We start from the raw sequence: 22,510 nt of genomic DNA, 5'->3' as shown, positions 1-22,510 counted from the left end.
GAGCTGGGAGCGGCGCGGGCCGGGCTCCTGGCGGGATGCAGCCTCGCCGGGCGAGGAGCCCCGGGCTCCATCCTGGCTCCGCTTGTTGCAGCGGCCGGGACCGGCCGGGTGCTGCGGGCTGGGAGGGGGCGGGAAGGGGCTCCGCGGGGCTCCCCGGAGCGAGCCGGGCCGGGCCGGGCCGGGCCGGCAGCCGATGCTCGGGGCAGCTCCAAGCTGTGAACACGCCTGCCAGGCGGCAGAAGCACTGTGGTTTGAAGCAAATAAAGACGTGAATGTTGGCGGGACGGGCTGTTGTGCCGGGACGGGTCGGGCAGCTGGCAGCAGGCCCGGCATCACAGGGCACGGGGAGCCACGGCGCTCAGCCTGGCCGCTCCCGGGGGCTCAGCTTTGGGCATAGGGGGGAWGTGCGGGGGTCGACCCATGCAGCCCCTTTCCCACCCCATGGAGACCCCAGGAGCCGCCCAGTCTCCTGCCGCTGCAGGAAGAGAAGCGCCGAGCACAGCAGCTTCGCGCTGGAGCACTGCAGGGAGCCGCGCCAAGGCTCAGCTCTGCACCGGCGCTCAGCTCCGCACTGGCCGCACGCACCAGTAGCACCGGGGGGACTCGGCCGCCGTGGGACATCCCTGCCCTGGCTCGGCCCTGCTGCTCCCGGTGGCTTTCCCGGGCTCCCCCCTCCGKCCGGCACTGCACTGCTCCTGCCAATTGGATTAACGGTGGATATCCCGAAGCCTCGGCCTTGCAAACATATGGATTATCCCACATAACCCGGGCTTCCTGCGCCGGCAAAGCTGGGTGGGGATTAGCGGGGGGCTGCTGGCCGCCGCGCGAGGTGCGGGCACCGGGGTCCCGGGGGTGCGTGCTTCRGCACGGGGCAAAGGCGGTGGGCGAGCAGGGAAAAAGCTGCTGCCCGTCTCCGGGGGGGCAGGAGGCTGCCCTTGGCGTGCAGGTTTTGCGAATCCTCCTGCTCAGCGTTACCCAGCCAGCGGCAGGCTGCCCCCAGCTGCGTTTTACCCCCGGACAAGCCAAGGTGAAGCCGTGCCCGTGCTGACAGAGGCTTCGGCACACAGCTTCCCCCCCCGCCGGCCGCGTGCGCGAGGGCTGCGGAGCAGGAGCCTGGAGGGGGGCACCCGCAGCCGCCCGGCTCCGCTGCACCGGGGAGGCGGCGGCCGCGGGAAGCAGCGCGGCGCAGCATCTCCCGCCCGTTAAAATGACTAATGGCTTCACACTCCGCTTCACGCTTTCTCTGGCCCAGCGGTTGCCATAGAAACAGCCATCCCCAGCTCCCGCCGCCCGGACCCCCGGCTGCCACCTCCACCGGAAAGATGAGGGGAGGGGGCAGGAGCTGGGAGCTGCAGCYGACATTTTCCAGCCAGGAAGCCCCTCGCAGGAGCCCCTGGTTCCTCTTGGGTGGGGGTGAAGCACACCYCGTTCCTGGGGAGCCCCAGAAAGCCCAGAGCCACACGGCCACAAGCCAGGCACCGAGGGGGAAACAGCCTCGAAGCAAGCTCATGCTTCCCGCTGCCCTCGACGCTGTAGCCCACGGGACGGGCTCTGCAAGTCCCCCCAGACAGAGGGGTTTGCCGAGCAGCCCGGCTGGGATCAGCGCTCCTGCTCAGACACGCGCCCCGCTGCTGTGCTTTATTCGCCCCTAGGGCCGCGGGACCTCCCCTCGGGGCAGGGGCAAAGAGGAGGTGAAAGGCGGCACCGCCCGCCAGGCTTCATGTGCACAAACAGGAGACCTAACACKCCGGTGAGAACATTAACAGCAGCTACTGCTCCCTTTACACATCAAAATTAGAGTCTGTAATAAAACCATTTGCTTTCCTAAACTATGCTAAAAAAAAGACCTTACAGCTTGACAAGCGCCCCACACTTTGACATCTCTAGCGTTCAACTTCAGCCTGCAACAGAGCTTGGTGCMGGACAAGGCCTGCAGGCTGTAACTCTCCCCTCCACGTTGCAGCAGTAAGACTGTTTATGCAGTGTTTCCCTCCCTAAAGATCTTCACAACAGGGGAAGTATCCATAGCGTGGTCAAAATCTTGCAAGGTCTTTCTTTTGCAAATATTGGTTCAAGCTCCAACAGCATTAGTAGCTTTAGAAACATTACTCAAAAACAGCCAGTACCGTTTCCACCTCATCACCAGAGGCATGCTCTGGGAATTAGCAGTAGTATTTACTGAGCTGGCAGTTAAGGTAGTTAAATTCACTTTCCATACCCAAAGATGCTCAGAAGCTTGGAAAGACCAGCCTTTCACAGCAGCATATTTATTTGCAGGGAGCCTCTCTTCSCAGTTTGAGCAGGAGCCAATAAGAGTATCGTGCTCTGACTGAAAAAAAAAATAGGTTTATGTATGTCAGCATCTTTCAATAAAAAAAAAAAAAAAGGTATTTAAGTTTCACCACAGTCAGAAGAAAGGTGGCCTAATAACAAATACTGTAAAAGCAGGTGTTGCCCTGTGACAGTGATACACAGGGCAAACATTTCTCCCCCCACCCCAACGTTCAGATGCAGGCATCACTGCCTCCTCCTCTTTCCCATCCCCGCTACAGAACGACTGCGGCACCTTCGGAGAACAAAACCTGCGGCATGCCAAGCCGCGGCGGAGGCTGGCGRGGAGCCAGGGAACAGCCCGGAGTCCCATGGTCTCTGCCTGGTGGAGTTGCAGCCTGCAAGCACAGGCACACACGAGTGCACTTACACACACACCCCCGGCCCCACGGCAGGTTTCCATGGCAATGGGCACGGCCACAGTGCTGCATGCGCTGCGATGCAGTAAGTGCATGTGTGTAGGGGGAAGGGATACAGGAACCACTCACAATTCAGCAGCTGTTTCCATGGAAATCCAGCCCTGAGCACATGCTCTTGCCCATCCCCTCAATCGATATTTACTTTGCCAGGAGTGGAAGAGCTAGGAAGCCATAATTACTGTAGCAGGCAGCTAATTAGCAATTCATTACAGTCCAGCCCCCAGAGGGGCAGGGGTACCTCGCTCAGCCAGGTTCCTCCTCTTCTGGGCAAAGCCAGCTGCTCCAGGAAGCTCAGCACTTCTGTGCAGTGCCGCTTCTCCGGGCAGGACCAGGCAGGGGCACAGGGCTGGGCAGGGTCCGTGCACCCTCTCGAGGGGGTCTTGCTGTGCGATGAAGCCCCAGCAGGGCACTCTGCCTCCGGAGTCCCCGCTTCACCACACAGCAACATCTGCTAGTTGTCTTGCAGTGAGAGGTCTCTTCAGCAACGCCAGCTGGACTTCACTGGAAGAACTGAGCCCAGCAGCTGTTTCCCACCATCGTTCCTCATCTCTACGCTTTAGCTATAGGCAGGCTTTTGGCCCCATATACCAGCCACACGCCCTGACCCAGGAAGTGGCTCAGCACAGAACTACACTCTGCAGCTCAACAGAGCTCCTTCCAAGACCAAGGGATCAGGTTGCAACAAATTTCCTGTCATTAATGAGCAACCACTACCTCAGAGGAAAACAAAAGTGAAGCTTCCAGGCAAAATTTAGTGTCTAAGCCTTTGACATTCAGGAACGGGCTGTGCCCACAACCTTCTTGTAAGGGAACTTCCTGAACCAAAACAGTAGCAATTAACTTGCTCATTCCTGTGGGGTGATGATGCATGCAGCTTGGCTTTATTTTCACATAGGCATCAAGATGGGTGAGGGAAGAGGCAGCTGTTACAAATCCTATTATACCTTCAAGGAACAACAGTGATCTCTTTTAGTAGYCTAAGACTCCTGAAGAATCCAGCTCAGTAACCTTGGAGCTGAAGTCTATATTGAGATGCCCATAAAATAAGCCAGTGTTTAATGCTAATGTATTCAACACAAAGGGAATGCAGCCAAAGGATAGAAAACAGTAGAGCCACAAAAGCAACAGCTCAATACATTTACTCTTTATATCCCGAAACCCATGSGACCTCTATTCAAATGCAACAATGTTTTCAACTATCATCTGCTTGGGCATGGTGTACACCACCAACGAAATGCTTTGGTGCAAAGTACGCACACTCACTGCTGTGCAATATACTGCATTTCTACCCCACAAATCTGCAGCAAGGAGCCTCTGACAGCTCAAACCACCAAGCTCACCTGAAGGAAGTGGCACAGAGCATGCTGGGTGCAAACTGCTTAAGAAATCACCTTCTACATTTTAGAGTTCTARTGTAGATGACAAAACCTCAGAAGCAATACATCAGTTCTGCAGCTAGCCTGTTACCAACAAAAATGACCTGCTAGACCACCTTTCCCATTACGCAGGCAGCTTTGTTCATTGGTATTTCCCATTAAGCATCTGGGTTTCCACTGCTTCCCTTTGCAGTCCTAAGATATTCATAGCATAAAAATTTGGGAGTCTCATACCTGCGACTTCTGGTCTCCCTTCTTGATAACTAAGTGTGTTCTGAGGTCTCCAGGTCTTTAAAGAGCATTTACTTTTGAGGGAAAACAAAACAAACAAACAAACAAAAAAAAACAAGTTGAGTATGCAGATAAGCCAAACCTCTCTAGAAACTAAAGGCCTGGCTCCTCAGGGAACTTAGAGAGTCAGATATGCCCCAACAGACAGCCAGAGTATTCACACAAGAGTAACCTGCAAGAACTGAAATCATCATTACTGTTACAGAAGTTAAAACAGGAATCTACTTACATACAGAAACACCGGATGTGAAACTCAGCATAATGACATCCAGCTAGTCAGAAAGCTTTTACACATCTAAAGCGTAAAACTGCAGAGAGTACTATATATTTGACTTGAAAGTTGGTTATTCCATGGATATTAGCTAGAGTATATGGAAAGTTTAGGAACATGAGGAAAAAAAAGTGTTGGAATGTGACAAAGGCAGAGCATCAGTTAAGGCCCTATAACCTCATACCTCTGAACTTCACCATTCAATCACTGAAGGGCAGGAGTGGGAATGGTTTGGAACAGATCATTGAAGTATGCTTCACAATTACCCTTTCCAGCCTCGATCTTATTTTATCACCCTTTAATCTGCACAAAGATGCTAATACGAACAAACACTCCACTAGCCCAGAGGTATGTGAAAAGTCAAAAGTTATATAAAATGAGGCAGCTGAAATTACATTAGAAGGAAAAAAAAATCAGAAGCAAAAAAGGCACAATAAAAAGATAGGAAAATCAGAAGCAAAGAATACAGAAGAAATTTATTGAAAGCACAAGTACAGACTGGCCAATAACTGCTTTCTACAATCTGAACAGTAAATAATGGAGCTACAGAAAGGTACAAAGGTTGTTATAAAATAGTTTTAATTTCATTTCTTTTTGCATTACAAACATTCTTTGAAAGAGGCAATGGAATTCTGATGTTGTGTATGCTTACCCTCCCACCCCCACCTTCCACAATACTGAACCTGTAATAGTTGTTATCAAAATATACAATACATCTGTTCACCATAAAAAAATGGGTTTTGCTGCCCCCTCATGTCTTACAACAGGTATAAAAAAATTATAAATATGTACACCCTTTTGTTACTCACATTCTTTACATGCAAACACAGGGATCCAAAGGAAAAACCCACAATTGTCTGGGTTCTGGGGTTACCTCAATTCATTTGTTTGCATTTTGCAAAATATATATAACCTGCGTGTTGACCAGATCAAGGTTAAAGGCCACCACACAGGTTTCATTCCAATAAGCCTCTTCCCATTGTCTTGGGTGAGGTTGATTGAATGCATTTAAAAGTTAAACCACAGCTGTTCCACTTGGATTGCGCATGGATGTTTTCAAGGTACAGTGCTGCCTGTGGCACTCTCAGGAGTGCCAACTGAATAGCCAGTGTTCCTTGGCTGCAAGAGGAATTGATTTGCTGTTTTTCATTTGGGGAAGAAGGCAGATAAGGAAATCATCTCTAGCTGACAATTACCAAGACATCTGAATTTGCCCTATCGAGTGTAAGATGCAAGCAAAAAGAGCTTTTTGAAGTAGCAGATGACAAGGCTTTTCACTAACAGGCTTATTCAAATTCATAGGTAACCAAAACCAGCATCTATTTGTCAGCTGATTTTTTTTCAGCTCAACTGGGGGCAAAGCTTTCATTTAAGATGGTTTTACACTCCTTTCAGCCACAAGCCGAAGACTAAGGCAGACAAGTATTACCAATCTCATGCCAGCAACCCAAGCTGAACCCTCACTCAGACTTCACACACTTCTCCAGCATAATTCACATCCTCAAGAGTTTAGGGAGGAACTATGAAAAGTTAAGACTTTTCCAAACACTCAGTGCTAGGCAAGTCAAGAGCTCCCACACTAARCAAGGAAATCATAACTTGCAACACTAAGACAATTAAAAAACAAACTTTGGTCCACAATTTGCAGAAAAACCCTGAAAAAAAAGTACAAGATTCTTGTTATTTTGCATCCGAACAGGTTGCAGGTTAGAGGGAAATGTAAGGCAACATCGGATTATACAAAATAGAAGGCAGAATGGCCTGGGAGAAGAGTTGTAAGCCAGGAAAAAAAGTTGTATCACTGGGGRAAAAAAAATCTGCTGCATTCTACTTTTAATAAATTCCCTTCCTATAACTTAAAAAGATTTGGGCTTGTAGGTTAAAAAAAGTAAAAACTTTAGCCTGGGTCCTTTTACTTAAATTCACAAGCTATTTGTGCTCGTTACCTCAAAACACTTTGCTTTAAAAAAAATCTGCTTAGTTTAGCATGTTTTATCAATTTCATTACATTACTCATCCTCAGTCATGACCTCAGCCTGATAACTAAATTCCTGCCCTACAGTTTCAATTACAAAAAAAATAAAATAAAAATAAAATAAGAAAGTACAGTATACAAGGGTAATACCACAAAGGAGTAAATTTAGATTACGTTTATACCATCTTATCATTCTATAAAAAGGTACTTAAACTATTTCTTTTGCATATAAAGAGATTAGAATATTTGGTCAACTGGAAATATTGCTAGGCACAGATGACAGCAACTGCATCAAAAAGTATAATACAAGAATTAAAACAAAAAGCTCAAATGCTGAAGACATGCTATAAGAATGATGGCAGAGCTACATTGGTCTTGTTAATCTCAAATTAGGGGCACAAAGGTGACTCACATGAACACCTTTCTAAATGTGGGATATCCAATAATTTTTCAAATCCTAGCCAAGTATTTAGATATATATATATACACACACACACAATTTAGACAAACTCTTAATGATTCGTCTTCACAAGTGTCCAACAGTGGTTAATTTCATATCTTGATCAATGCTCTTGTGAAGGGTAGAGCCTGTAGATTTGCTATTGACACTGGAATGTAATTTGGTCATGGGAATGCTTCCCCACCCAGACCTTTCTGCTTAGTCTGAATATTATAAACAAAGGATCTTTAACTCCCACTTGAAAAGTTTGCAGATGGAGGTAAACCACATGCAAATTGGAAAGTGACATGAAGATACATGATACTACGCAGATTGAGACACTTCATGGACTGTGGGATACAACCGCCTAAAGAGTCAAAGCCTGATATTTTCTTTATCCACTTGCCAGCTTCACTTGTCCTTTGTTACAAGAAATGGATCTAGTAAGCYAGAACTCACTCACTCCCCTCAACTCTCGCAATCCAATCACTAGAGTTCAGATGTTTTCCCCAAAAGAAGAGAAGTTTAAGGCACAGGATAGCAGATGCACAGTTTAGGTAAGATCAATACAACTTATTTTTGTGCTGGGTGAGTTGGGAACTCCTATACACCATGCATTTTGCAAAATCCTGACTCCAAGGCGCTAAAGTGAATTTACACAGTGGTTTTAGGTCTTTCAAGGCATGGATGGGTAAAGAAAATAAAAAAGGCATCAACGTGAAACCTGATAAAGTTGTTAGGATCTGCTTTTTGGGGGGAGGAGGAGCGGGAGGGGAGGGGAATCTTCCCAGAGCAGGTTCCAAAGTGTAAACTTTAACTTGTGATTTTTATTTGAACAGTCAAGATTGTTACCCATCACCGCAATGTTAGCAATATGAATTAGATTTAATTTTTTTAAAAACCGGTAAACTGATTTCTCTTTTAAAAAAATAAAATCTCTGGTCTTTTAAGGTCACTTCAGCTGCATTTTTAAAGTGGCTTTTTTCTGGAATGATGGAAGTTGAAACCCTAGTGTTCAGCCCTCTAAGGTCAAGGCTGAACCCAAGAGGTTTTAAGTCAAGTCCATTTTGTCTCACACCTTCCAAAGCTTTAAATGGTGGACTTCGAGAAGGACACACGCAGGTGATGATTCTCCCCAAGGTCATGATTATGGAGGTCAATGAGTGATTGAATGGCTTCTTCCACGGAGCCCATCTGGATCAGAGCCATTTTACGGTCCTTCCTGATAAGGCAAAAATTTCAAGTTATGTTTAACACCTTCATTTGAAGCGTTTAACTCTACACAAGTTTTCTTGTCCAGCACTCAGAAAGGCCAGACAGACATTTCACTTTACTATTACTTGAGTAATTGAGATATTTCTTTCCTTTTATAAAGAAGAGTAAGTCTGTATGATAAACACGCATATCTAAGCAACTAACTTAGCTACCTTAAATTATATTTATCAACTCATCATACTCACCAAACACTCAGTCCAGGGTTACTCCYGAGTTCCTTATTCTAGAGGAGTCAAATATGACAAAAATCATTCTGCTCACCTTTAGCTTAGCACAAGCTGATTTTCAATCAAGATTACCAGTAAGTGCTTCTACCACCCTCACATTTAGAGCTCAGCATTAGGTAGGCCAGGTCATGAGAGAGGAAAAAAAAAAAAAACTTACTGGAAGAATTTGAATCCTTTGACCATCCCACCATTGCTTGAAAATAGCATCTTGAGGTCTTCTTCAGTTATTGAAGGTCTGAAAGAAATCAGTTTTCCATTCAACTATTGGTTGACAGACTAAATTAAGAAACCCACACACCCCAAAACATGCAAATTCTTCAAGTTCCTTTTCTAAATTCTCTACCAGTAACTCCATGCATAGGCTGGCAAAACTCTGAGGAACTACAGGAAGATGAACAAACTTTAGTCTTGCCAGCAGTGAAAAGTTGACTGTATTCTTCACTCTGAAATTAACTTCATTTGCAAAGATTTTCACAGTATTATACTCRGCCACCTAAGAATTCTCTGTGCAGATACTTACGGAATATTGGATAGATGAAGAGTGGCAGAAGGGGGGAAGATGTTTTGGAAATTTTTGGAGCCTGGTTTCTTGAAACGATGGAGAGGAGAATTTCCATAATCCTTAGTCAGACCTTGGTCTTCCTGCCCCTCACGSGGAAGCTGTACTGTCTGATGCTTGGACAGTGTTATACGGATTGGCTTCCCATGAAGCTTCTGACCATTTAAATGACTCATGGCTGCAACAGTTAAAGACAGTACTGACTTCAGTGATATTTCAGTTTTCCCCTCATGTTTAAACCCAAGCTAGAATTTTCTATTTCTTCCCTGCACAAATATCACATGCTCCAGAAACTGCATATCAAGCATTATTACTCTACCTTATTCTGTTATTTTCTTTTTCCAGAAAGATTATCTGCCACAAACATCTCCTCTAGACTTCCACTATACCCAAGCTACATATGCAGGCAAGTAATTAAGTGCTGACAAGACGACAGCACTCTGATATTAAAAGTTTTGGTAGACATTAGGTCTCTTAATATGTTAACAATCTAATACAATTAAGCTTGCTTACCAAGCTGAGCCTGGTTTCCATCAGCCATCTGAACTAGGGCATTYTCTTTCTTATTAAATAAAATCTTCACCCTCTGCACATCACCATAGACTCCTTCAGAAAGGGAGGAAACAAACAGTCTTAGGTAGGAAAAAGAGAAAGTCTCATTCAACTTAGCATTAGCTAATCAATCCAACAGCAAAAACATTCATTCACAATCAGAACTGATCTCATTCCAACCATGTTTATTCTGCTCTACTTAAGGAAAATTCTTATACAGCAGAATAATAATGGAACAATACATTAAAGAAAAGATACTGGGTTTCAGCAAAAAGCAAAAATCTAACTGCCAGAAGACTGGACAATTCAGCATGCTATCACAATTTAAAACTCTTACAAAAGACATGCAAAGCAATAAACCATGCATAATTGAACATAAAATAAAGGCAAACTAAAATTAAATAGCAAACTAAGTAAACAATGTAAAAATGAAATTATGCATTCAAAAATGGCAAACTGCAAACTCTACATTTTTGAAGTATCAAAAAAGTAATGTCAAATAAATGAAAAACAAGGTAATAAAAAGTGTGAATAATAACATACCGAAAAGAATAAAGAGGCATTGGGGTGTAACTCTCTTTAGAGAACAGCAGAGCAAGGCAGCGGAGGGACAGGGAAGAGGTAAGGAATCGAAGGGGAGAGCGAGGTTGCACAAATCGTCCACAACGAGGAAGGGCAGAGTCCCCGCAGGAAATGGCGAAATTGGTTGATGGATGATGAAGTTTTCAAGATGGTTAATATTGAAGGGCAGGTTGGTTTCCGAAGAGCAGGGTTTTTTTTTTTTTTTTTTTTTGGAAGGGGAATGTTTTTATTTTTTTGTTTCAAGCAACAACAGGAAGCAGAAGTACCGTGCAGTCAGTTGGCAAAGAAATTCCGGATCAGGGGAAGAAAAAAAATTCAGGGATGGGGGAGAAAAGAAAAAAGTAGCAAAAAAACACAGGTCAGTAAATACATAAGGAAATATGTAGTGTTCCATCAGTCAGATTTATAGAATTTTACATACAATACTTGTTTACAGAAACAGTTAATAGGTTTTACCTAGTGGAACACAATGATAAAGAAAAGGCATTTTTTACTCAAGATATACAAAGAGAGGAGACAGTATCACAACAGAGTGACTTCTACTGGCTTTAATGTTGAATTAAATTGCAATAGTATTCTTTAAAATGATGACTAAAAATGTTCTCTGATTTCCAAGTATTTCTTTGAAGAAACAACTTTGYGGATTAATTAAAAAAATACAGCTGTGCTTGCTGCTTTAAGATAAGTGACCAGAAGCAATCTATATCACATATTTAGCTTTAACCAAACAAGAAAGTCCAATTTGGATATGAATAACTGCTTTTAAATCAAAAGATTATCTAGAAGAGCAGCTGTACCACTGAAAAACAATCAAAAAAAACCCACCAAACAAAATACCTCACSCCTCAAAGGGCTGCTAGACATGCTTACTATAGAAGAACTTCGTACTGCATTTACAAAAGATGACTATTCCCTTCCATCTTTCTCAATGGGAGGATCTCATAGCACAGAAATCCAATACTATTACTCAAAATATCAAAGCAGAAACAGCACCTCTGTTCCCACTGGCAACACTAACTTAACATGCAGACAAATGCCTGCATTCAAAACAAAAGCTAGTGCAAACTGAGACATCCAGACTTCCTCCACCCATTGGAGAAAGTGTAAGTGGGATAATTTTAATTTCCATGATTCTGAATGAGGAAAAAAATCTCTACATTTACAAAGGAGTCACTCTAGAGAAATACTGTCTCTTAACTAACTCATGGCACAGGTAAGTTTCTACAACAATGATTATACAAGCAATGGAAAAAAGTTTTAAGTCTGTTAGTTCTCAGCTTCAGTCCAAGTATCAAAGTCTCTCTAGCCCAAAGATAAGCTGGATGGATAGTGAAGAGCTCATCAAAAAATACAAGGCATGAAATAACTGGTTGCTTCTATTTAAAGAAGGACTGTGCACATCATTTAGATACTACTTTTAAAAGACTATGCTATACCCCTATCACTGCCATCCTTGACAATGAAGAATCATCCCAAAAACACACTTTATCATATTACATTGTTTGAGAATAACAATGCCAGCTCTTAATGTTTAAGATTTTTTTTTTAATCTGAACAGCAAGTCATTGGGACCAAGCCAAAGATGACAGCTCCTGGAACAGCACAAGAGTTCCTAGATAGAAAGAACACCTTATCCAAATCAAAGCTTGTACTACAGTCTATGCCGTTATTTCATGCCCTGGAGAAAATAGTAATGGTAGATAAAAAGAAGTCCGAAATACTTATTTAATCTGTTAAGCTCATCAAGAGTTATTTTTTTTAATTATTATTATTCATCACATCCAGACTTCCCCTTTGATGCAAAAGAGGTTTTGTGGTTACTCTGACATCACTGGTAAGTTTTCTAGCTTTACAAAGTAGTATTAAGTTGTGTGTGCAGTCCCACTAGTTAAGGTATTATTTTCCATCAGAGACTTGTCATACTCTATTGCACACACTTGAAGAGTCTACACTTCAATCTGACAAAGACACAAAATCTGACTTAAAAATCCAAGGTAGTCTTTATCAAATTCTCTCATGATGGAGTCTTTCATTAAAGACGTTTGTTCAATTTTAGCTGCTTCATTTTAAGCTGCCCAAATATTTCAACTCATTGAGATAAGTTGAACAGAATTGAAAATGTGAACAAAGCTAACGGTTTAACTAAGGAAGAACTTTCAGCAATCTTGGAAAGGAAAAAATGTGCAAGCACATGGCAGAGGAAATACTGCACAGGTACAACAAAGTCAAGCTGGCAGGGTCCAGACACTATACAGAAAGAGTAAAGGTCAGAATGAACTCTTTCTGTAGTTCTTAATTAATGTATTAAAAACCAGAACATGCTAAGAGGGAKAGGGGAGAAAAAAAAAGACATGACTATTCTGCGACCCAAATGACACTATTCCATGGAAGTGGCAGGGAGATTCCAAATAAGAGCAAGGAAGGGACAGGCTTTGTAGTCTTTATGGGACAAAAGCAGGCAGGCAGCACCCTTGGCTTTCAAAGAGCAAAAGTTTTTAATTTGAGACAGACAGACTTTCCCATTTCCCTTCAGCAACTAGAGTACTGATCTGCTTTGAGGTTTAGAACTGGCAGAGCCCATGTTATCTGCTTTTCTGGTTTTGCCGTTTCCTTTAGGATACAGTAGGATTTCACTTTCAGTGAATTTCAGCACAATCTGTGTTCAGAAAGTGAAAGCAGAGGTAACAGGAAGAAGAAGGGGAAAAATAAAATTAGGACTCCACTAACCTCAGGATTCAGATTGCTAACCAGCAGAACAGAGTTCCCTGCCCCAGTGAGGCCGGGAATGGCAATCCGTCCTGCTGCAGCCGCTGCAGCTGCTGCTGATGGGATAGCCAAAGGAGCTAGTGCTCCATGAACATTTGGAACTGACAAGCCTGGAAATTAAAGAATATTAACCAGTAAAGAAATTAACAGCATGTACTCTAGTGTATTTGCTGCACCAGAAGGGAGAACAGCACACCTTCTTTAACATGCAAGTAACAATTCAAAACACAGCAAACTTTTAACAGCAACAAGAGCCTCCAATTCTGGTGCTGCAGGAAATGTTACAATTTCTAATAGTATTTGCTCTTGCAGTGCCTGGTGCTTAACAAATGCCTCTCGACACAGTATTGCTAACCACAATATTTCACCTGTTTTACAAGCAGAATCAGCAAAGCCTCAATTCTGTTGGTGCAGGAAAGGTATCACAAGCAGTGCATTTGAAAAGGTATTTCAAACTAGTGCATGCCAAAAATCCTTTATTCTTTAACCATGCATTTAAGTCAGATAGCATATGCTATCATTAGCTATTCCTTCTTGAATGGAGGAACATTTAAGTTTTATTTCTATGCATTTTCAGGATGCTCAACAACATTTGGTACCTCACAGGATAAGCTCTCCAAAGGGAAGAGCTTTAAATTTCATCTGCTAGTGGTTAAGYGAAATTAATTTAATTCTCAAAGTGGCATCATACATTTCCCCAAGTGGACATTATCGACAAACTCAATTTGTGCTTGTCATAAGCAAGGAAATTCTATCAAATTACAGAAGAGTCACTGACCCTAGCTCAGTATGTTAGCAAGTTTGCTTTCTGTTTTTCATAACATTGACAGGACTATTAAGCACCCAGAATCTAAGCATTTAACCTCAAACACTTTTAATTATTTCTGCAAGTTGCAGTATTTTGTTATATACAAGTTGTCAATTTCACAGTGCAATGGTAACAGTATAGTTAGGCTTATTTAAATATTAGCTTTATTCAGAATACTTAGAAGTGAAGAAGGTTCTTAGCTTTTGATCACCTTTACAKAAGTCAAGTTCCCAGACTCATCAATTCACTAGTTTAATACTGCGAGAGTCTAAATACAAAAAAGCTTAATTATCTCCTCAATATTTTAAAATAGTGTTTTCCCCTTCTGCTATTCAGACTTTCCTGTTGCCACAGCAATATTTGTCTAGGCAGAGTTTCTCAACTACATTTTTGTATTCCTAATTGAGTTTGGGTACTGAAACCCCATTCCCTTCTATGCCCGCACTCAGGATTTACGTGACTAGTCCCAGCAAAAACATCACTTCATCACTTAGCTCTAAAACCTGAAGACAGCTTCAGAAGTAATCAGAGAACCTATATAAAATTCCAACTTACGAAATACAGTACCTGCAGCCTGAGGAATTGCAAAGGTAGGAGGAAAGCCAGCTCCTGCATATGGAGAGGCAGAAATTATTCCTGGGGCACCTGGGAAGAGATATACACATTATACAGAAATAACCATAGCAAGACAACACTGGACATAGCTAGAATCTCTTGAGGTCTCCATTCTTCAACATCCTTCATCCTTCCTTAGTTGGAAGCTAAGCTTCAATTATAAACAGTCAAAAATGCCTCTAATGCAGTACTGAACTTCTTCAACAAAGAAGTATTTCTAGTATAAGTCTGCTGTTCTGAAATAGCTATTAGAAGATGGCTGTTGACTAAACGAGCTAAGTAACTTCTATAGCTGTTTAGCCACAATAGTTTAAGCTATATGTTACAACAAACACTGAGATCCCATATGGACAGAACAGCAGATGGCACTAAAAGCACAGAAAACAGTAATACCTAGAAGTCCTTAGCTAAAGCAAGAACAGCTTTCACAGTAGTAGCATGCATCTGCATACACACAGCCATATTAGTACTTCACACTACTCTCATCCAGTGATTTCCGAGTTTTTCTAATCAGTCACACAGTACGCTGAAATTTTGTATGACCAAATATACTAGGATTACATGCCCTCCCCCCTTCCCAACTGACACGAGTATCAGTTAAATTTGTCCTGCTCCCACTTTAAGCATTCTCACCAAAAGCAGCTGCCATTGTCTGATCAAGAGAGGGCTGGTTATCCCCAGAAGGTAGGTCTGGCCGTGTATAATCTCTGCTCTTATCGTTGTTATATTTTACATTGAGACTTGTGAGCTTTGAGAAATCTATGCGCAGGGTACAGCAGGCATTGTAGATATTTTGTCCATCTAAAGACTGCAAGGAAATAAACAATTCTTTATTGCAGGTGCATTTATACTAGATTAGGTAACAAATCTCTGAAGAGGCAAAGTGTTATATCAGGTATACCAGGTAACACTAGTCCATCTGAAGACATGCAGAATCTTAATTTGTGTGATGTTAACATCATTTCCTTTTATCTCCTTCAGTATTTACTCAAAATAACTCTACTGCCCTTCTAGTGGTCAAATTCCCTCCCACTTGCACATGCAATCTGCCACTATGTCAATCCTTGCACAAACATAATATGACAACAAAACATTCCAAAATGTTCACTCTTAAAGTCAATCTAGATTAACAAATACCTGAATTATTTAAATTCTGAAGCTTGCTTTCCGCAATGAAAGCATACTACTCACCAGTTTGGCATGCTGAGCACTCACTGGATCAGCATATTGTAGCAGGGCCTGAAATTGGTTGTTCTTTGTGAATGTAATTATTTTCAAGACTGTACCAAACTTGGAAAAAATCTGCAAGATAAATATTTGTGTGTCTTATCTTATTTCTAGTAAATGAATTTCATTTATCCCACTAGAAGCAGAAACAACAACAAAATTTATCTTTTAACCATATTAGTTTTCAGCTTAAAAATTTGAGGTTTTAAACTACTCCATGGGCATTGTTTAGCTTACTAGCAAGGCATTAGATTAGAAAACAACATGGTTACTGAAGTGCTCCCTTAACAGTAATGTTTAGTTTTGTCTTACTAAATTCTTACACAACAAGATTCACATACACCTTCATAAACTGTAACTTTCTCAGAATTTTCCAGAGATTTAAATGCAGTCAAACTCACATTTTAAACAAAGATGAAATTAAGCAATTTTAGTAGACAGCAAAAGTAACTTTCCCAACAGACAGACAAGCTGATGCCTAAATGGCTTGTATATACCATATTTATTTTTCCCCCACCCTCCCATAAGGCTAACAGCTACTTCCTCTAAATCCTAGCTACAGCTTCAACAGCCATCTTGAAAGTATCAGTATTTGTCCTCTGCACTGTACTGAATTTCAATCCAGCTAAAACAGACCATCAACCAAATCTCTGGAAATTAAAGTTTGGACAGATTGGAACCAAAACCAGAAGTCACATGGGCATATGGTCCAGAAAGTAGAGATTCAASGGCTATGTTCAAAGCTGCTCCCCTCAAAATTTGGATAAAAACATACCGTTAAAACACTTAKGTTGCAAATATACTAATTTACTATTTGTTGCTACACTTCCCTCCATGCTGATCTACCAGAAGTTGTTGTAACATGTTTTACCTGATGCAGAACATCTAGAGTGACAGGATAGAAGAGATTCTCAACAATGATCCTCAGGACAGGGCTCTGGCCAGCCATTGCCATTCCTGCATCTACTGCTGCCGCAGAGGCTGACAGCGCTAAGTTTCCAGATTGAACAGAATTCACTGCTTGCAGAGCTGCTTGGGCACGCTGCAGAACCAAACATCCTGTTAGACTGACACTTCTGCTTGCAGAAATACATACTGAACTCTTCTTGAGATTCCCATCCGCAAACTACTACTAAAGAGTAAAACTCAAAAGGGTAGCAATTAACTGTCCTTAAGACTGGATATGCAAAGACTTCAGCACCTTTTAAATATGCACAATACAAAAACCACCACAGCAATGCAAAAATGCAAACCAAGCAAAATATGAAGTATTTGCACTACAGCTAGAAATCACTAATGGTATACACGGATGAATTAAAATGTTGTTCAGCATCTACTGATGCAGCAGAACTATTCAGTTGTTTAGAAAAATGGAAAAGCTGGGCACTTCAAGGGTGAAATACTGTCTTCAGAATACTACCAAAACTGACAAGACTGAAAGATTAATGCACAACTGCTGTAGGAATCCAGGAGTGAAAAAACTTGGAAAAAAATCTGTGAAGAGTCCCCCTTATGTATTTGCCATTATAATGGGCTCAGTGTTGTGCCTCAGATTCAGGCTGTTATATGCAACAAGTAGCATTTCATCTCCACAGCACTAGATCCTGATGAATGTCAGTCTGAAAAGTGAGAGGAGGCAAACTGTATGTACTAGGCAGACATCCTTGATAAGGAGGCACACGTAACTTGAACCTCTTTCCAGTGTTCTCGTCCTGAATGAATATCAGTATGAGCTAAGCCAAAAAAGGGAGCCTGTCTTTCACAGAAACTCTAGATAGCACAAAGCATTAAGAACTGCTGTTGTTCAAGCACTGCCCACAAAGGCTAATACTCAATWGCAGCACGTTATATTCTACTGAAGATAGAATTTTGACCCAGAGTTTCATTTTATAAAGCTTCAAATATTAGATACAGAACATTTTCCAAAGCACTGAAGTTCATTAAATCTTTAGATATCTATTCAGTTACTGTTTCTAATTAAAGAACACTAGTACACCCATTCTCAAAATCTATTTGATATTGTATTTTCTTCCTGATATTTCAAGCCAGTATCTCATTTAACAATTTAAGATTTCACATAAAAACTGTTACAGGAGTCCTTAAGGTAGAAACCATTGGTAGAAATCATTGTTTCTTCCTCATTGTTCTCAAGTAGGGCATGAAAAGTCATAAGCAAAATGAAAGATGCAAGCAAGAGCACTTTATTCTGAAAGTCAGGCTCTCAAACTAGATCAGAAGTGTTTATATTCAAATTCACAAAAAATACAACATGCTCTGCTTAGCAATCTCAGTTAAATCAAATCCCTTGAAACTCTTTCATGCCTGCATCAGCAGCACAAATTAAAGCATTAGGTGAGAACCATGCTCATCCCTCCCACCAATGAAAATGAAAAGAACAAACTAACTGCTTGGTTTGGAGAGTTGTCCGTTTTAAGCTCCTTGTGGTTAGAGAACTGAATGTAGATGGGTTGGCTTCGAAGGACTGGAGTGACTGTAGTATAATAGTTTACCATGGTGTTGGCTGCCTCCTCTGTGTTCATTTCTATGAAAGCCTGCAGAGAAGTCAAATCCAAAATATTCAGATATTATCAAAGCAGCTCACACTAGGAGACAGTGTTAACACTTGACAATATCACAGTGCAATTGATAACTTCAGAAGGAACTTTATTTCTAATCAAATTGCATCAGTATTTCAATTTGACTACTCATTCACATGCAAGTTTTTCTCTATATAGAGAATTGTTTAAGAACAGGCTATACGTAGAACAGATGAGAAATTTCATTGGTGAGATCGACATTAATGTCATGTCTGTCTCATCCTAAAATCCACGCTACATACATTTAGAAAACAGCCAATTACATAAGTGTTTGCAAGAATGCCAAATTAAAATAGAATGATAGCCCACATTCTTGACTTATCATATTAAAAGACTTCAATTCTCTGCAGAGTTGTAAACCTACTCATTCTTTCATACCTTTATAGTCTTGCTCTACTCTGAAACAAAAATGCTAAGGGTTGTAGTGAGTCATTAAATACTTTCATGCCACGCAACATCTAAAAGAGGCATATTTCCATAATTAAAGATGTGGTATTCCATATGACAATTAAAGCTGGTTTGCTTCTTCACTTATTAATTTGTAAGAGAATTTTAGTTACCAAATCTGTGCACACCTTCTTCATTACCCAAGAGTATCTTGGTTTTACCCAGCTCATTTTGATTTATCTGTAAAGGTTATCTTTAATCTGCAAAGTTAACACTTGTGGTTACTCAACTATCAAGCAAATTTGAGTGAAAAAAGTCAATTCATGTCACCCAAATTTGTTACCCAAATCATTTACCTAGTTTGTAATTTAAAACTAAGCACAATGCCAGTTATAAATGACAACYGATAATTAGGAACTGAACTCCTTGTACAGTATGAAAATAGCATTTTCTACAGCTCACAGGAAAATCATCCAAAAGTAAAATAAAATCTGCAGAAGTTAACTCCTAATGCATGACAGTTGTTTAAACAATTTGCATGTAGTTTACTGACAAGTCATCAAGTTTGACATAATCACTTCTTCCAATTTCAGAAACAATACCTGATTTTTTCCTTTCAACATTAGAAGATTGGTGACCTTGCCAAAAGGTAAGCCCAAAGAAATAACCTCTGCCTCTGTGACGTCGCTGGGGAGTTTACGGACGTGGATTACTCGAGATGGGACACCAGCGCTTCTGCTATCGCCTTTGAATTTTTTGCTGTCGTTTCCATTAGCTACAGAAAGCAAAAATCACTGCTTATTAGAGCAGGTTTGACAGAATATGGATGCATTTACCACATTTGACGAGCAGTGTGTGCTCCCCATCCAGTTACTACCTTCTGCATTACAAAGAAATACCATAGTCTAATTTAACCAGAATCTGAATATACACGGTTTTATTCATTTTTCAAATTACACAAGCGATCTGAAGTGACCTAGCTGAATGACACAGCAATGGAATCAACTCTCCAGTGGTCATTTTACAGCTTGTTTACAGTAAACACACAACTCTTCTACTTTGTTTAGGTCTGAGCCACTAATTCTACACTGCTGCTTTATTTCTTTTCACTTTGATTGGCACTCTTGGCAATGAAGCACCTCAAGGAGCATATCTTAAAAGTAAGGTGATATTAAAACAACAAATACACGATCCAAGACAATTTTAGATTAACGACTGCATGCATTGCAAAGACTGTCAACAGCACAATATCAAAGACATTAGCTGATACAGTCTGGCAGGGAGGCCACAGTTAGGCAGAACATAAAGAGACTCGAAAGATAATGGTAGCTCAAAGACAATTCAAGGCATTGAGACAAGCACAGAGAGGAAAAAAAGGAGTCTAGACTCAGCACCCAAGGACTCCATCTTGGATAGGATTACTTGGGAGTCTTACACAATGTAGAAGTAATAGAAAAATATTACATACTCCAAAATAATCGTACATGAATTGAATTGTGCTTTAATTGCACCACTTTACAGCATAAACTGCATGTTCCAATCGCTGTAAAATCATTTTAGCAACTGTCCTGCAACAATTTTATTCAGGCCACTAACCTTTTAATGCTTTATTACCTTCAGCTCAGCCTTATAGAAGGCCTAGTAATAATCACAAAAAATAGATTTTAAATTAAAGAACAAGTGTGGAGGGGAAAGGAGGGCTTTCTCATAATATTTGCAATGCTTATCATAAATTTCTATTCTTATAGACAATGTTACCTGCAGAAGAAGAGTTGCTGCTCATGATAAAGGGTCCGTTAGTAACACAAGTAGAGAAAAGCTCGTCAGATCCCCGCTGGAAAAGAGGAGGAGGGAAATGGTAAATTGACAGCACTTTGCTAAATCCTGTTCAGGTACTGGAAAGCAGAAAAACAACTAAGCTATTAAGATGCAAAAAAACCCCTGAACTAAAGTGCAAATGCAAACATACTGACAGGTATATTTGGTAATACAGGTAAAATCCGATTTAGCAAGTACATAGCACTATCCACTATCTCCATTCAGCTACGCATTAGGAACCTCAGGATTTTCTGAAGCTGCTAAATTAATAGTCCTCTCTATTCAGATATAGATTCTCCTAATRTTGTCTGATGTCAATAGTCAAATCTATCCTACTAGAAACATTATCATCCTTTTAGTTTAAGTTAGAACAATACTGCAGTTCATCAGAAATGGCAAGAGTAAGAAACTCTTACAGCGAAAGAGAAGTTACCAAAAGCTGCCCCAAAAGCGTTAGTGCATGACTTAAGTATTGCAAAAACAATGGAAAAAGGTGCATTTCCACCTGACCAAAAAAAAAAAAAAAATCAACCTAGAGAAACTGAGAACTTAAAAAAAAAAAGAAAAAAAAACACACCCATACACACTCCCTAAGGGTCAGAGCAAGGAGGAAAAAAAGCAAATGACTAGAAAAGTAGCTACGTTTCACACCTTACAAAAGTAAATTCATCTGCATATAATAAAGTAATCTAGATTCTATTACAAAAGACAGATCACTGGTTTGTTCTGGTTTGTTGTTTTGTAGCAATAATCCCCAGAGCAGCAGCAACAATTTCTAGGAGGACCAGACAGTACCCTAAAGTCACAGTAAACACTTTGATCAAATCTTTGGACTTTGTTCTAATAGACACAGCCAAGCATTACGAAGCAGAGAAATCCAAGTATCACAGCTTGGCACAAGTTCTTTGCAATCTCGTCCTCTATTGCATTTTACACTACGAGCTGTTCTACACTGAAGTCAACAGGTCTACTTGTGGACCGGAAAGCTGCAAGTAGCAGTCTGTGTCCCAGCACCATGTTTCTTTGATTTTTCTTACTGCAGTACAGTGCCTTTCAACTTGAGAGGGAAGAAAACAGTTCAATGAGAAATTCTAGAACTACTCAAACTGACAATGCATGCAAATCCATTAATAGAAAGGCATTTGATTATTCTAGGCTCTGTATTAGCTGTGATTAAGGTATAATTCAATTTATTTGCATAAAGTAAAGCCTGACACCTCTCCTCCATTCCCTGCAAATAAAGTTAAACACACCTATGTGACAGGTTAATGTGAGCCAAGTATATATTTCAACTCATCACAACATAACCTGTAAAGTCACCCAAATTACCTCAACTGACCAGGCTAGTCTAACTTAGAACAGGAAGTATTAAAAACATTAAAGCAAATAAGACTACAAATTACTTCTCCATTGAAATTCGTATACATACAGTTTAAAATCAGTCTGACAATTTTAAACATGTATCACAGAAGACCTCAAAGTCTACTGTAAGCAATATGCAAACATGAAAATACAAATCCTATACATATATATATATATTCTAAAGCACTCTCTTGTAGTTTTCAAAGTGATTCATCCACAAATGCTACATTAAAAAGATTTCTTCTAAAAGTGGTAGTAGGAAGAATCAAGTTCATCCCTGCTTCACCTAAATCTCATCCATCTTGATGAAAACATACTTTGCTTCATACTGTGATCACCAGAAACACTATCTCTCACCATGTCCTATATCTAGTGGCAATTGTAGTAACAGTATCTGTGCAACAACAAAAGCTCTCTGCTTACTCTATCAGTAAACAGGTTGGAAAAGTAGGTCACATAAGGAGCCCCAGAACACTGAATTAGAGATACCTTATAAACAGCTTAATTTTTTTCAGTCTTGAATTTCTTGTTTGACTACTCACTGCTAACTCTTCTAAGAAACTCAAGGACTTTGATGTACAGAATGAGTATGAGGAACTAGGACAGGTTCCAAAAAAAAAAAAAAAAAAAAAA

At 40.9% G+C, this 22,510-nt stretch overlaps 2 protein-coding genes across 3 annotated transcripts in view; one reads left to right on the top strand and one right to left on the bottom strand.

Annotated features, from left to right (window-relative positions):
• PLPPR3 (phospholipid phosphatase related 3) overlaps nt 1-1,754 on the top strand; it is a 5,959-nt gene extending 4,205 nt beyond the window's left edge. Inside the window, exon 8 of the mRNA XM_085315990.1 lies at nt 1,653-1,754. Within this exon, the coding sequence (XP_085172116.1) occupies nt 1,653-1,754 (102 nt within the window). The remainder of the gene's footprint in view (nt 1-1,652) is intronic.
• Nucleotides 1,755-5,250: 3,496 nt separating this feature from the next.
• PTBP1 (polypyrimidine tract binding protein 1) overlaps nt 5,251-22,510 on the bottom strand; it is a 31,899-nt gene continuing 14,639 nt past the window's right edge. For both annotated transcript variants that reach the window (XM_085316011.1, XM_085316012.1), the window contains 13 exons: nt 20,456-20,531; nt 19,300-19,472; nt 18,119-18,265; nt 16,585-16,755; nt 15,678-15,788; nt 15,120-15,294; nt 14,439-14,516; nt 13,025-13,173; nt 10,259-10,292; nt 9,677-9,769; nt 9,125-9,341; nt 8,762-8,839; nt 5,251-8,324 (listed from right to left, as the gene is read on the bottom strand). In XM_085316011.1, the coding sequence (XP_085172137.1) occupies nt 8,192-8,324; nt 8,762-8,839; nt 9,125-9,341; nt 9,677-9,769; nt 10,259-10,292; nt 13,025-13,173; nt 14,439-14,516; nt 15,120-15,294; nt 15,678-15,788; nt 16,585-16,755; nt 18,119-18,265; nt 19,300-19,472; nt 20,456-20,531 (1,635 nt within the window). In that variant the 3' untranslated portion in view covers nt 5,251-8,191. The remainder of the gene's footprint in view (nt 8,325-8,761; nt 8,840-9,124; nt 9,342-9,676; nt 9,770-10,258; nt 10,293-13,024; nt 13,174-14,438; nt 14,517-15,119; nt 15,295-15,677; nt 15,789-16,584; nt 16,756-18,118; nt 18,266-19,299; nt 19,473-20,455; nt 20,532-22,510) is intronic.

This window comes from Rhea americana, unplaced genomic scaffold, assembly GCF_003343005.1.
Source record: "Rhea americana isolate MKP2758 unplaced genomic scaffold, rheAme1 scaffold_446, whole genome shotgun sequence".
In the NCBI taxonomy this organism is placed as follows: domain Eukaryota; kingdom Metazoa; phylum Chordata; class Aves; order Rheiformes; family Rheidae; genus Rhea; species Rhea americana.
The sequence above is the reverse complement of the archived record's forward strand: the minus strand, read 5'-3'. Positions and strand labels throughout refer to the sequence as shown.